General features: G+C 35.6%; 1 protein-coding gene across 1 annotated transcript; it reads left to right on the top strand.

Annotated features, from left to right (window-relative positions):
- The first annotated feature begins 3,600 nt into the window (after window positions 1-3,600).
- Window positions 3,601-16,053, top strand: LOC103044953 (cytochrome P450 7A1). The gene is made up of 6 exons (XM_007231066.4): window positions 3,601-3,773; window positions 7,467-7,707; window positions 9,054-9,637; window positions 10,582-10,700; window positions 13,255-13,433; window positions 14,588-16,053. Exons 1-6 carry the CDS (start codon window positions 3,694-3,696, stop codon window positions 14,918-14,920), a joined length of 1,536 nt encoding a protein of 511 aa, XP_007231128.1. The 5' UTR covers window positions 3,601-3,693; the 3' UTR covers window positions 14,921-16,053.
- Window positions 16,054-16,642: the final 589 nt, after the last annotated feature.

The following is a 16,642-nucleotide window of genomic DNA, read 5'->3' on the forward strand; positions in this document are numbered from 1 at the left end:
TATGAATTCTACTGGTCAGGTTGTAAGGAGCAGTAAAGCCACTCTGCTGAAGTACAGAGTTATACAGGAGCTTCAGTGAAGTTTCTCCAGCATCGAGGATGAAACAACATTAGCATTAGCTGCTAACTGCAGCTCTAGCTCTTTCACCATTCAGAGGCCAGTATATTAAACAGTAGCCTGTGTGTTTACCAAGTTGAAACAAGCTACGTGGGATGAGTTTTCTGCTGAATTAGACCCCTGATCCTTACTATTGTCACTTAAAATGCGCCTTATAATCCAGTAAAAATAAACCAGAAAATAGACGTTCATTGATAGTGCGCCTTACAATATGGTGCACCTCATAGTCTGTAAAAATACTTGGTTTGCGATTTCAGCAAGTTGAAGATATTTTAGCCGATTAGCTTCTCTGGGTTTGGCTTTCTTGTTTTGTTTTTTTTGTTTTTTTGTAAAACAGTATTCTGCTGCTTTTCCTTCTGATGTTTATTTTGCTGTGAACTGTGTTAACATTTCTCCCCTTAGAGTCACGTGTGTATCAGGAATATTGTGTCATATAAAGCATTACCCACAGTGTACAGTAAAATGGGCGGTAGTAATTGTGAGCAGCATTTGAGCAGAAATTAGAACCACATTTGATGCATAAAAACCCCACGAACATACTGAACCCACGTTCAGTGCAGCATTCTTTCGTTTTCATTGGACTTGGCAAAAGTTGGGGACATGATACTCATTCCTTTTCCAATGTGCACATGGTGTTAAACTTTATACACTCAACTTCCTACTCTTAGTCAGTTGTGCTGTTTGGCGTCCTTAACTTTTTCATTATTGTTTTTCAGTTTTTCTACTGTTACATGCACGCAATACCTGCAAAACACTGTTTCATTGTTAGTTTTCCAAAAGATGTAATTCAATTGCTTCCCTAAAGTGTGCTTTTGAACTGGAGAAGAAAGTATTAAAGATAGAGACTCTTTATCTTTTGTTGAGGTTCTTCAGACTTTAAAACTGTCATCATGGGATAACAGCCCATCTAAGAAAGTAACCTTTGACATCTATGACAACACAACCTTCACAGTGTTTTATTTTTAAGGGACTGAAGGGATTTGTTTTTATATATTATTTTCACTTACATTATTGCCTCCATATAGTTAGCTGAGGTAAAGCTTAAGCTGTCCACCTTAGCTAGTACAATATCACAGTAATTAAAATCAAGTTAATCAGTTTAAAAAAATTATAAAGATAAAGTCACCACAAAACAGGTCAATCACATTTTCATAATATATCATTTTTTTACTAAAAGTGTTCACCTTGTCTTTAAAAGGGTGGACACACATATACAAGTAAATAAAGCCATTAAGCTGGAAAATATGATTTCTGTGTAGACTGAAGTCTTATAAATATGTAATTACTTTTCAAAAGAGTGAAAATGTTTAAAAGGCACATATTTTTTACCCCTTTTAGCAGAAGTTAGAATAAGCCTATAGGCTGTACAAAACATCTTCATAAAGTTCTTTGTAGAAAATCATTTTCACATAAACAAGCAAAAAGACCAGCTCTATTCTTGCCAATTTCAATCTCTTTTAGAATGAGTCATTAAAGGACTATTTTTATGCAAATAAGTCGCTTCTGGCCACAGCACACTTATACATGTATGCTTGGCCTTTACCATACTTAAGTGTTAGCTTGGGCTAAATGGCAAAACTTAAACAAGTTCCTCCCTCATCTGCCGGCCTGCCACAGACCCTATGAATATTGTGGCCCCTTGATGGCCCCTTACTTAGAAAAATCCTAGGACCTTCACTGCCAGACGTCTCATAGAAGCACATGATTCCTGACACCTCTTTCAACTGATTCACAGAAACAGATGGATGGTTTTTTATAGTGGCAGTCAAGACCCAAGTGAAAATACAAAAGCATGCACAAGTGAGTGTTGCATAATATGTCCCTTTTAAATCATTTTTGTTTTAGTTTCTAGGGCCAAAAGGAACATTTTAATAATGACCCACAGATGTGGACCTGGTCAGATTTTTACTTTTATTTTCTATTTACTGTTTAAAATTAAAGTGGAGATATTTTTATTATAGATATCTATAACTGTTTTCCCCTCTGAGATTTTACTAATACAAAATAATTATAGATATCAGATCAAATAAAATTTCATTTTGTATCTTTTTTCAACTCTAAATCTAATAACACATATATTTAACTATTCAAAACATGTACTGGTCAATCTCAGGCATCTTTTTTATTCTTGTTTCTAAGCTGAATATGGTTACATTTTTCTCAGTCTTGTTACCAAAACCCATGTGACATTTAAAAAGCATATTTAAAAACAAGTTCACTGATGTCTTTAATTTTCTCCTAAGAAAGTGTTTATTTTAAAGAAATGGTTTACTGCATGTTTAAATACTTAACATTTATGACAAAAAAAATCTTTATATGCATGCACATGTATTTTTTCAAAATATGCAAAGTCATTTTTATCTTTTTTATCTTTACCCTTTCTTTAAAAAAAGAATCAAGTAACAGGAAGGAATAATGAGTAACAGGAATGAATATTGGGTACCAGATGTGTGCATCTCTGGGTCTTTCTAAAAGGTAAATCTGAACAACTTCAGTAATTGTAACGGCAAAACTTAAAACAAGTGAATAGTATTACATTAACTATAATTCACACTAATAAATTAGTAAACCAGAGGAAACCATTTTACTTGCACTCATTCCTGTTACTCTTTATTTGAAAGTAACAGGACTGAGTTTTTAGACTAGAATTAGCAAAAACATGAAAAATAGCTAAAAGGAGGCTATGCTAATAGCATGAAGACACTGAGCACATTCTAGTGATTTTCCCAAAATATGTATTTTAGAAATAAACAAATGAGATCTAAGAATTAATTAAGGAAACAGTAATGAGTGCTGAGATTGACCTCTTCAGTCATAATTACAATAAGATCAAATATACAGAAAAACTAGGGCACTATAAGGGAACTTAATTTTGGTCCTCTCATGATCTTCAGAAGAATCAGCTGATGTCACTTCCTGTTGTAGATGTGACTTGTAGAATGTTCCAGATGTTTCACATGGGTAATGTTTTATGTTTTACAGTAACAGGAACACAGGGACACAACTAAAATGTGTATTTTGACTTAAATATTGTGGATGTATTATTAAAAATATTTTTTAAAGCATATATGAGATTTGGAGTCACACAACAATGCAAAAACAATTACACCTTTGATGGATTTTAATAATTATTAGTGTTCTAAGTAGTTTTTATTAATGTTTTGAATTACATCGTTTACTTTTACAGTTAGGTCAACGTACAAAAAACTATGCTTAACAATAAAATGTATTTTAAAGTTATTTTCTGTGCTCATTTATACAAGTAATATTCTGGGTATGCAAATGGCACCAATTCAGCGGAATATGCCATATGTTATTAATAATAAATATTTGATTGATGATCTCTGAAAATTACATTATGCAGATATGTAATTTATAGATTAAATATATCTGGGATCAGTTCAGGCTAACCAATCGCAGCGCAGGGGGCGGGGCGTGCCCGAGAGAGAGGGCGGAGCCCAACCCCGCGCTGAGGTAGTGTGTGTGTGGAGCAGTGTGAGAGTGTGAGTGTGGTGTGGAGGGACAGTGTGGGACAGTGTGGTGTCAGACAGAGACAGCACTGAGCGGAGGAGGAACATGGGGACCTGGCTTCTTATTCTCCTCGCCTCCGGACTGTTTTACCTCCTGCTGAAGGTGAGCGGAGACCTGAGGAGGAGGTGAGTTTAACACATTCACACAAAAGCTGGTCTGACTCTGAGTTTAACAACTCAAATATGGAGGTTTTAGGACCATATTTCATGTGTTTGAGTTCTAAAAGTAGTCGGATCTCAGCTCTGAGAGAGCTCAGTTCAGGAAAAAGACTTTGGGAAGTTCCCAGAGCGGATTTTTACCTCCTGGTATGAAGCAATCGACATAAAATAAATAAATAACAATCCACTTTCAAACAAGCCATTGTTCTTTCTTGATGTGCTTCAGCAGCTATCCCTCATATTCTCAAAGCACACATCCTACATGATGTTTTTTCCTTTTTCCTCACTAAAGTTTACTTATTTCACTTGGATGGATTTACAAATTACAGAAGAGAAACCTTTACAGTACTTTACAGTACATTGCCGTATTCTCAACGTTTTTCTTTATTTCCTACATTGTAACTTGATACTGAAGTTATCCAGACTATAAAGGAACATATAAGAAATTATGTAGTTACTTTTTAGAAATATTTTTTATAGAAAAAAAAAAATCCCAATGTACACTGCCAATTACCCAACCGATTCATTAGGACTCCCTCTATCCCTATAGTAATACCGCAACACCAGGAGGGTGAAGGCACATGCCTCCTCTGATACATGTGAAGTCAACCACCTCCTCTTTCCAACTGCTGCTGATGTAGCATTACCAAGTAGCATCACAGTGCGCCCGGAGGAAAGCGCAGCGACTCGGTTCTGATACATCAGCTCACAGGTGCCTTGTGTTGCGGACATCACCCTTTGGAGTGATGTGGGGAGAGAGAGCAAAGCCAGTTGTGCTCTCTCAGGGCTTCGGTAGCCGATGGCAAGCTTTATGAACAGGATTCGAACCGGCAATCTCCTAATCATAGTGGCAGAGCTTAGGTTTTTTAAAAGAGTTAAACAAACCAAAATACTCTGTACCATTTTTTTAAGTATATTTTTTTCTAAGTAAAGTAATATGGATTAGCATTACTCAAACAGAGCTATTCACTGTATACCAACTCTACCTCTTCACAACTTTACAACTGAGCCCCTTAAACACATTAAGAGACAAGAATTCAAGTAATTAACTCTTGACAAGTTCAGCACAGCTGTTAACTGAAAGCTATCCCAGGTGACTCTACCTCATAAAGCTGACTGAAAAAAGCAAGAGGTGCTACTTTGAAAAATCTTTTCTGGTATGTTTAACACTTTTTTTTCTCAATATAAAAAAATATGTTTTAGTTTAGTTTAGTTGCTCCATATGTTTTAGTTTAAAGTTTTAATCTACAATGCAGAACATTTTTAAATAATGAAAAAACACTGAAGTTAAGGTGTGTCCACTCCATACGTATGTTCTCGTACTGTATGTCTAAAATATACAGCTCTGGAAAAAATTAAGAGACCACTTCAGTTTCTGAATCAGTTTCTCTGATTTTGCTATTTATAGGTATAAGTTTGAGTAAAATTAACATTTTTGTTTTATTCTATAAACTACAGACAATATTTCTCCCAAATTCCAAATAAAAATATTGTTATTTAAAGCATTTATTTGCAGAAAATTAGAAATGGCTGAAATAACAAAAAACAAGTTTATATCAATAAAGTTCTAAGAGTTCAGAAATCAATATTTGGTGGAATAACCCTGTTTTTTAATCACAGTTTTCATGCGTTTTTGGATAACTTTATGCCACTTCTGGTGCAAAAATGTTATCAGTTCAGCTTGGTTTGATGGCTTGTGATCATCAACCTTCATCTTGATTATATTTAAGATTTTCCTTTAAAAGAATCTCTGTCTAGGAAACCGTCCCAGGTATTTACTAAATTATATCCTGACTCTAGTTTCCCACCAGGGTAAAACCAAAGAACTTTAATACCCTTTAACTTTATCTTTAATTACAAAGAAGTACTAAAGTGACTGAATGTATTCACACATTAAGAAGTTTTGGTTTTGTCTCATTACAAATGTTATTTGTTATTTCTAGAACAATAGTGCATATTTCTAGGTTTTACTGCTCAGACACACCCACCAAACCCAGATTAACAGTTGTGTTGAAAAGAGATATTTAAACTGGAAAATCCCCAAACCATGTTAGACTACAGTCCTCTAGCACTGTTAGCAAATCCCCAAAATTATATTACTAGAACAAGCTTTCTATCCAAGGTAATTTTCCCACACTTGTGTGTGAACACACTCCTGGATTCCACCCATTTTGTCTTCTTCAAATCTGGATCCAATTAGAGAGTGATATATTTCACCACATCCAAACTACAGGAATGCGAATGCTGAAATATCACTTTTTATGTCATCCAGACATCAACTCCCATGTGGATCATCAACATTAACTCTGTAGTCATTTCCTGTTGACTCAGTGAGGTAACCTTAGCTTCATACATGTTCATGCCTGATTTGGCTCGAGGGGTTTCATTTGCACTGAGCATGACGTAATTGAAACTGTGCTACTAAAAGTGGATGGACTTGATTTTAAACATTGTAAGATTAGTCTGTTCATTCATAGTGTCTGGGCAGATTAAGAATGTTAAAAAATATTCTGCTTAGGGGTGTGCCCTACAGTATTAAATACAATAAAATAAACATATATTTTTAAAGGATGATAATCACAGTAATCCATGTTGTACTATGAGTGGTATTCTGTATTAAAATCAGTCTATTTTGTATATGTTTTACTCTTTACTTTGAAGCTTTAAGGTTATTTTTGTGTAGTTGTTTATTTTTGCAGTTTATATGCATAAATATATTGCACTTTAGTTTTGTGGTAGATTGTTATGTTACATTATTTTCATGTTGCATTATTTATTTGGTTACAAAATTGATAATATTTTATACAACATATCTAGGCTTACAGAATTTCTAATGAATAAAACTGTTATATTTTAAATAAACCTTTAACATTCATTTTTTTGCATTAGTGTGTTTTTGAAATTAATTAAAAATTCAGAATACCATTATCCCAAAAATACTCACCCCTATTTCTGCTTTTGTTGGGGTAACTGTCTCCATTGTTTAGTGTTGATTAGATTTTGGAGCACTGCTGGAAGGATTAGATTGCAGTTATTAGAAAGGGTGTCCACAAACATTTGGACATTTGATGTAAAAGTCTTTTTTTCCTTTTGGAAATTTGTAAATCACCATTTACACTAACTTAGCAAGATGTTTATAGTTCTTAACAGTTCTTAATTTCTATTAAAAAACAATATTTGATTATCTATTTATAGCAGAATTTAAAAACCTCACAGGGTTACTGTGCAAAACATCTGAATTTTGTTTTAACTATAAAACTTTCAGTGTGTCCAAATTTTATAATGAATAAATGAACCAATAGAAATGTTTAAAATGTGTTGAAATATATATATATTTACATAGACTTCAATTACAAGTTAAGAAGGGTTTTTGCGTCTTCTGTTTTTTATAATTATTTATTTTGCAGGTGTGACGTGTCAGCGTGAAAGCAATTATATTTTATAATTTTTTTTTATGTTTGTTTATCTGAACTGGCAGATAAGCACATGATAACAACAGCCCAGCATTCTGTAATCAGTGCATGCATGCATTCACCCAAGCTAAATCAAGGTTTATGCTCGGGTTCAGCCGTCGCTGTGGTTGGTAAAACCAAACTGAAAACAAAAAAAAGAAAAAGAATTCTTATATTTAACATGTTTGTGCTTGTTTCTGTGTTGCAGACAGCCAGGTGAGCCTCAGCTCGTGACAGGATGGCTCCCGTTTTTTGGTGTAATGTTGGACTATGCTAAAAACCCACTGGGCTTCCTGCGAGCAACTCAACAAAAATATGGAGATATCTTCACCTGTAAAATTGCAGGGAAGTACCTCACCTTCATCATGGACCCCTTCTCTTTCCCGATGGTGCTGCGTCAGGGCAAAAACCTCGACTTTCATACATTCGCCATGGGTTTCTCTCAGCGGGTAAGGACTAAGCGTGAGTCAACAGTTCACCGTGCCACTTGATTATGTTAATGATCAACTTATATAGCACTCTTTCTGAAACCTCTTCACCTTTTACCCAAATAGGTGCCTCACTATTTGGATGAAGGCCAATACACACACGCACACCTCTGACTCTGACTGTCTCTCTCATTCACTTTTACTTTTTTCTGAGGTGCGGTATTTATAAACACAGGTTAAGCACAGGAAGCTCTCATTGACAATTGACGGAAATACTTTTAATGACTTATAGTGGTGCAAAATGGAATTATTATATAATGATAATGAGTATCATTCTTTCTTTCTTCTGCTTTATTCAAACAGACACCAAACAGCTATATTTGTCATTTTGCCTCTGTACACATCCACAGTGGATTTGAAAATTTAAGCAATCAAGGTGTATCTAATGCATAGTTTTAGTCTCAACTCAAGTTTAGCAAACATACCAAGCAGTTTGTACAGTAAGCACAGACATTATTACATAGTTCCTCCATTTTCACAGGCTCAAAAGTAATTATACAACTGACTTGAAACTATGTTTCATGGCCAGTTGTGGGTTGAAATACAGTATAATGATTATAAAGTATAAAGATTGTGATGGTCAAATTGGAATTTGTGTTCTTTTTTGATTTTACGCATGCTCTACCTGCTTCTCTCTCTTGTACCCACACATCTCTTGGTGCAGCTGTGCAGCTATAGCTGCAAAAACAGCAAAAGCAAACCGCCTGGTCTTTTTTCTCCTCCTCGACCTGAACATGTACTTCAGACCAGCTGTTTACTCTCCACTCCTGCTTAAGCATCCATTTCACTTTATAAAGCTACGAGTCGTCTCTCAAATATGAGTTTTTTGTTGTTGTTGGTGAAGAAGGCGACGTTTATACACGTATCAGTGTGCACATAGCAAGATAGCCAAAAAAATTGGAATTGAGCAATGTAAGTAATGTGAACGTAGCCTTTGTTTATGAAATCAGTTTGCTATTATATTAAAAGTAGACTAAAATAAGTGGTGTATAGCTAATCCACCTAATTTGAACATAAAAACAGTGTGAATGTGAAACTTGATGGATATCTATTTTACATGGTTTAAATTTAATCAATTTTTAACATCCTGATATTGCAGCTTAATCAACTCCTTTCCTAAACTCCTTTTTATGTAACATACAGTTTTTCAGCATTCCAAAAGGACAGCCAATATGCACTACATTCTGAGAAAACCTTATCATGCCATAAAGTATTCTGATCATGATACCAGTGTGATGTGAATTCCAGTCAGGAAATGTGAAAACACCTGGTTTATCTTTTCATTTTTCCATAACTTATTTTTTCAGGTATTTGGCCACGCCGATTTCACATCTCCAGTGTACAGCGACAGCTACAAAGATGTCCACTCTATCTTCACTCAGACTCTGCAAGGCCTACATCTTCAGCACCTGTCTCAAACCATGCTTGACAATCTGCAGACAGTTTTACAACGATGCCTGCCAAGTGAATCCAGTTGGAGGGAGGAAGGGCTGCAGTGTTTCACTCACAGGATCATGTTTGAGGCCGGGTTTCTCACACTGTTTGGCAAGAAGAATGGCGTTTTACAGTCAGAAACAGTTGGAATGTGCATGCAGAAAGCAAAGCAAGATTTTTTAACATTTGATCAGGCATTTCCCATACTTGCAGCAGGACTGCCCATATCGCTGTGTGTGCGTGCATTGCGAGCAAGAGAAGCATTAGCGGAGAAACTGCTGCATGGTGAACTTCATCAAAGGACATTAATATCAGACCTGATTCAGCGAAGAATGGATGCTTTTGATTGCATGCATTTGGACGAGACGGGAAAAGCCCGCACTCATGTCTGCATGCTTTGGGCATCACAAGCCAACACACTGCCAGCTGCCTTTTGGAGTCTCTACTATACTCTGAGGTAGTGAGGAAAGCTACAGAAAATGTGGCTTTATAAAAACATACATTTAATTTACAGAATTTCCTTCTCACTGCAGATGCTGTTAGTCAGTTAGCCAAGACATGTTAAGTGTTTTCAGTTTCTTACTAGTTCTTCTTCTGTATTTTACACTGTGGCTAACAATGAACGATAGCTTATAGGTAACATTTTAGCATTGTGCTAACTGATTGTGCCTAAACCATCACAGATTTCCTTCAGACTGCAGTGAGATGTTTAGTAATGGTGAATAGTTTCCCCACATCATTTCCCTAGAATTACAAAATTAACAAACTTACAATTCAGTAAAAAATAGAAAGCTACAAATGTTTTCTGAACTTGCTAATACTGCAAAATGCTAATGCAAAGAATGCTAATGCATGCTTTGCTAATTGTAGCTAACAATTAACGAGAGCTTAAGGTTTGTAGCGTTGAAAAGACTCCCCCCAAGTTTGGGTAGCAAGAGACCAAGCATTTTTATTGGCCGACCATTATTGAATATACACGATCTGTCATAACATTAAAATAACCTTTCGCTTACTGTACTGATGCTCAATACCACTGCCTACCTTTAGCCTTTCAAGATTTCCAAGATTTCAAGGGCCTAGATCCGGGGTGTCCAATCTTATACACCCAGTGTCCGTGTGGCTGCGGGTTTTCATTTTTAACAATCTGCAGCACAAATGATTCCACGTTTAATCAGTTGAAACCAGCAGCCACACCAGTGCTCTGCAGATAAGATTGGATACACCTGGTCCAGACCCGTGACATTTTTTTTTAGTAATTAGCACCTATTTAATAAAGATCATGATAGGATTAGACATCCCCAGCATAGACATACCAGCTAAATATGTCTTGGTTAAAAATATATTTGGCTATAACATTTCTTGATATTGTTTGTCAACGTTTACATGTTTTCTGACTGTTAGATGTCCAGAAGCTCATGCTGCAGCCCTAGCTGAGGTTGGCCAGATCTTGCAGGATATTGAGGACCATGACACTCCAATCAGCCTCTCCACTGAACAGCTGGATTCCATGACTGTGCTAGGTAGGACCTTATAAAATCAAATGGGATAAAAGTGTATATATATATATATATATATATATATATATATATATATATATATATATATATATATATATATATATATATATATGGAAAACATGCCAAGAAGCATGAAAACTGTGCTTAAAATTCAGAGTTATTTAGCCAAATATTGATTTCTGAACTCTTAAAACTTTATGAATATGAACTTGTTTTCTTTCCATTATTTGAGATCTGAAAGCTCTGCATCTTTTTTTGTTATTTCAGCCATTGTTTTCTGTAAATTAATGCTCTAAATGACATTGTCTTTTATCTGGAATTTGATAGAAGAACATTGTTCATTTTACTCAAACATACAAAGCAAAATAGAGAAAAAGAGAAACTGATCCATAAACTGAGGCAGTCTCTTTTTTCCAGATTTTCCCCAATTTTTCCAGAGCTGTATATATATCTTTATTTATTATTCATTTATCATCAAAGAAACTCATCATATTTAAGTGTCTCTTTCAGAATTTCAGAAGAATGACAATTTTGGAATAATAAGCTTATTTTTAACAATTACAGTTTCAGTATTACAGCGCTCACTGCTGCAATAACAACATTTAGTCTTGAAAGTGCAGAAAAGACTACACATAACAGGTTCTTGCATGATGAAGCAAGAAGAAGAGAATGAGTCATCAAACCACAATGAGGGATTTTCTGAAACACTGTCAAAAGCCAGTCGCTGCACGCACAGTGGCTAAAAAGGCTTTGCTTACAGTGTAATAGTTCCTTAAGTGAGCAGTCATGTCCTAAGAAACATTTGTATCACGTAACTGGTTTCAGCGGAAATCCTCATTTACCAGGACAAGTGCAGGAGCCCACCAACAGGGCAAATGTACCAGCCTGCCGACAGTGTGCCAGCAGTCATCCAAAAAGCGCTTGGCATCGGCTGACATTCCTAGATTAAGCAGGAAAAGTGCAAAACGAGAGTGCAAAGGCACGGGGTGTGGGGGTGGGGGGCTAAAGGGGAAGACGAGCAACTCAAAGACACATTTTTAGAAGCTGGCATAAATAGGAGCTGGAGGCACTTCTGTGGAACTAATTGTCACTGACATTTCAACACCATCTCATATCAAAACTTCTTTCTGTCCTTTTTTAATGTTCTCCCCAATGGAAAATACCTACTGTGTTTAACTGTACGTCATAATTGCTTCCTTTACCTACTATTTGCATACTATTTTTAAAATGTAGTTTTTTCTACATAATTTAAAAAGGCTACATAAACAAAAAAAAAGTGTATGGAAAATACGATATTCTAGAAAAAGTGCTTCTCAAGTGCTTAAGTATAGAAAACATACAACAATCCACAGGGGTTGGACAATGAAAATGAAACGCCTGGTTTTAGAACACAATAATTTATTGTCCCGACGGACAGTTCTCGTGGAAACAGCAGAGTTGAGGTGCACATTGAATTCTGCCGTGATTTGGGCAGCCGTGGTTTTTATGTTTTTTGGATACAATCCGGTTTAGCAATCCGAACATCCCTTTCAGACAGCTTCCTCTTGCGTCCACAGTTAATCCTGTTGGATGTGGTTCGTCGTTCTTGGTTGTATGCTGACATTACCCTGGATACTGTGGCTCTTGATACATCACAAAGACTTGCTGTCTTGGTCACAGAATTGCACCAACAATTTCTCCTCTTTTGAACTCTGATATGTCACCCATAATGTTGTGTGAATTGCAATATTTTAAGTAAAACTGTGCTCTTACCCTGCTAATTGAATCTTCACACTCTGCTCTTACTGGTGCAATGTGAAATTAATGAAGACTGGCCAACAGGCTGCTCCAATTTAGCCATGAAACCTTTCAGTTTCAGTTTCATTGTCCAACCCCTGTATGTTGAAATGGTGTCAGGGCCATTCTCATACACATGGGAAGCTGCTTAGTAGGGTAATCTCAGTTCAGGTTTGAGTGGGTGTGTCTGCTCATAAAATGTGATTAGTTTAGAAGTGGTGCTTTTCTCTGCTGTTTTTAATTATCATTAGAACATATGCGGTATTAGATATGGTTTTAAATTGTGTGTGGAAAGAATAAACAGATATGAATTAATCTACTTCACTCTTCGCTGCAGTCGGGTTTCGCTGTGGACTTTTCTTTTTTTTTTTTAGAGAATTCTAGCTGAATCACCCTTCCACTGACATTTCCCGATTGCTGCTCATAGCTTCATACCTCTCCTGTGTGAGCGTCACTCGATTTGATCCTTTTTTAGACAGGTGTACGTCTTCCCATAGGTTAACTCCAGTTAAGGTGTAGAATCTCAAAGATGATCAAGAGAAATAAGAGAAGAGATGCATTTGATAGTGTCATAACAAAGGGTCTGAATATGTCTTAATAAATTTGTAAAAAAAAATCTCTTTGTCATTATGGGATACAGAGTGCATCTATTTTCTGTGCATCATAACAAATCGTGAAGTAAGTGAAAGTGCCTAAAGTGAGTCCAAATGCAGATGCTAAAACAGAAAGCTTTACTCTTAGGACAGATACAAATGTGTGTGTTTGTTTATTTCTTTTGCAGAGAGTATCATCAGTGAAGCTCTGCGCCTGTCCAGTGCCTCTATTATGATACGAGTTGCAAATGATGATTTCAGTCTCACTCTGGACTCTGGTAAACCACAAGCAATCAGAAAGGGTGATTACATTGCTCTCTACCCACAGCTCATCCACATGGACCCTGACATCTACTCCAACCCCATGGTATTTACTCCAGACCTTTACATTTAAACAATACTTGTTCAGCCTATCCGTAAATTAGACTGTCACTCAAATCAGTGACTAATCCTAGCTGAGTCATAAAGCACACCAGCTGCACGGTACATACCCATGATTCAGTTCTTTCTTAAAAAAAAAAACAGGTAATTAATGACAATTACATCTAAATCACCAGCATTTAACTCTGAGCGCATTGGTAATTTGACTATTTCCAGGTCAATAAAAGGTGAATACAAAAGAGGAGAAAGATAATGTTTTTACCACAGTGTGGGGAATTCACCATTCTTCTGTTTTCATCTTGTTGGATACTGTTCTTTGAATGAAATAATCTTACCTACAAGTTTAAAACTAGGTTTCCACAAGGCATACTTATAGTACTTATAGATTATTGTAAAGGATTATGAATAAAGAAGTTCCTATAAAACATAAGCTCAATAATAGTATACACTGTATTTAAAACACACAATTTGCTACTAAAGCCTCAGATACTTACAGTATAAGCAAATTGTGAGCCTCATAGATATAGACTAAGAGCTTAAGGCATGAGAATTATTTTAATAATTTGAATTTTAAGGTACACGGTGCCAGCCTGCATACATTACTCTGCCTTTGCATGTGTGAAAAAAATGTCTGAGAGGACATCCAATTAATTATTTAATGTGCCACTAATTATTGTATTCTATTAAACCAATTCAATGAGGTTCATTTTTTTCTTCTTCCTTATTTACAGTCATTTTGAAAGATAAATTTTTGCTTATTTGTTGCAAATTAAATATTAAATTCTCTACAAGGATGGTATATTTGATCAACTAAATGATACTGTAACCATAACACTTCACATAATTAAGCAACTAATAATTCATTGAGCTTTTTTTTTCACACATGTGGTGGGACCACCTCCTTCGATACATACTATGTTTTTGGAGTATTTCACTGCATCCATCATTCTTAGATTCTATTGTTCTATTGTTTCCTGATATTATATATCTTTATCTTATTAATTTTACAGCTGTAATTTTATTATTTGATATCTGAGCTATAGTGCAATGTTGCCATAGCCATGGTATGATGTCAATTAGTTTTAGTGAGTAAAATTTGCATTGTTTATTCACTTATTTTTGTGTCTTTTCTGACTTTAGGAGTTTAGATACAACCGATATTTGGATGAGATGGGCCAAAAAAGAACACAGTTTTCCAAAAATGGACGGCCGCTGAAAAACTACCTTCTCCCATTTGGTTCTGGTGCCAGTAAGTGCCCAGGTCGTTTCTTTGCGATGAATGAGATAAAACTCTTCCTCACACTAGTGCTCTGGTACTATGACTTACACCTCAGTGACACTAACAAAGCAGTGTTACCAGACAGTACACGTGCAGGCCTTGGCATTCTACCACCCATGCAAGATGTGCTTTTAAGATACAGAGCTAGAGGAATACGATACAAAGAGAGGCACATGGAGGAAAGAGAAGACTAAAGCAAGGAGAATGGAACTGATCTCTGAACAAACTGACCACAACAATGAGACAGAAACTTACAACAACAAACAGAACTTACAGCAAGTCTCCAGATAAACTTTGAGTGGCCTTTTTATTAGAGGAACCCTACTCTATAACTGTGCCTAGCAAGTTCAATAAGTTTAACAGTGATTTGTAAGGTGGAATTGCCAAGATACTACTATTCTTCACCAGCCTATTTTGTTTATATGTAGAATATATTTGTACATATTTTTTAAAAATGATACAAATGCTGTTGTATTGGCGCAGTCAAAATGCCATTACTTTGTTACAGTGGGTTTAAGAAACTAATGCAAGTTAAGAATTTACATTTCTCTTGGGTGATCCATGCATTAATTCCTGTGTTTTGCATTTCAAGTTTTGCATTTCACATTTAATTTATTGCTTAACTTAAATGTAAATCACATTACAAAGTGAGGCAAATGTGGCATTAGGCATCTTACCTAAGGACTTTTATTTGTGTAGCATGGTGTGCTTGCCTGGCTCGGAAATTGAACTCGTCTTGAACTAGTCTTTCCCAGGGAATACAATGTTACCCTCTAGACTACACCAGCCAAGACATGGAACTACTAAGGAAGCCTGTTTCAGGGGTTCCTTAGTAATTGGATTAAGTAACATAATCTAATACCTACATAATTGATGACTGCATGATGTCTGAGACCCTTTGACATCACCCTATTACATCACTGACTGGAATACAGCCTTTTCGGTTCTTGCTCACTTTGGGGGCTTTCTGCTCACCATCTTGTCCTCTATAAGTGAAGTGCATGATAAATGAGGTTCAGGTCAGGTGACTGACTTCAATCAATAACATGCCACGTCTTGGCTCTGAAAAATTCTATAGTTGCTTTAGCAGTGTGCTTTTGTTCATTGCTGTTTATCTGGAACCGAGAAACTGACGACTGTAAAATAATAAGATTTGGCCTGCAAAAGAGTTATCTTTACCCCATTTCTTTGAAATCATATTGGTCGATGTAGTACATTTCCTTTTTTTTTATATTGTATGTTTGTTCCAGACATTGTATTTGGGTTTCTAGTTTGTTTAACAGCACTACCTACACAGCAACGCACAGTTGGGCAAAATCAACTAAGCACTTACTTTTGTTTGTTCTGCTAGGTAACTTCCACATTTGATAATATGATCACTATTGAATTGTTTTACATTCCATGCCTAATTATTTAGCCTCTTCTAGAATATCTTATTTCATTCTTTGTATATAAATACTTTTTTACTTTGTTGTAATTTTGCACTAATAGTAATGTGTGTGTATTTTTGAGCCCAGAAATGTATTAATAATCTTTTTGTTTCAGACACTGTAATTTGGGAATCTGTTGTTATGGTGTTAAAGTCAAACACACTTCTTCTAGTAAAACATCTACCTTAAGAAATAAATATACTGGCAGGAGCACAGCACATAATTCACTCAGGGTACAGAATTATTTTCTTTGTCAGCTTTGTTTGTCTTTATTTTTTTGTCCGTTTTTATGTAGAATTTTTGATGTGAACTGCAGATGTTATGATTCGGTAGATATGCAAGCAATGTTTTCTACTTGTCTTGATTATCATGGCAAAAAATAAACATTTACAAAGAGTACTAAATAAGAAAAATACTATTTTTTCATATTTTTTGTGACTGCACTAATGCTTAGCTAGTATTATCCATGCATATATACTTATGTAT

This window comes from Astyanax mexicanus, chromosome 8, assembly GCF_023375975.1.
Source record: "Astyanax mexicanus isolate ESR-SI-001 chromosome 8, AstMex3_surface, whole genome shotgun sequence".
Taxonomy (NCBI): domain Eukaryota; kingdom Metazoa; phylum Chordata; class Actinopteri; order Characiformes; family Acestrorhamphidae; genus Astyanax; species Astyanax mexicanus.

Bases quoted from the DNA above. Each gene is read 5' to 3' on its own strand.
- LOC103044953 (XM_007231066.4), top strand. From the start codon at position 3,694: ATGGGGACCTGGCTTCTTATTCTCCTCGCCTCCGGACTGTTTTACCTC. The intron at 7,708-9,053 runs GTAAGGACTAAG...TTATTTTTTCAG, and splicing joins CCATGGGTTTCTCTCAGCGG to GTATTTGGCCACGCCGATTT. The intron at 9,638-10,581 runs GTAGTGAGGAAA...TCTGACTGTTAG, and splicing joins AGTCTCTACTATACTCTGAG to ATGTCCAGAAGCTCATGCTG.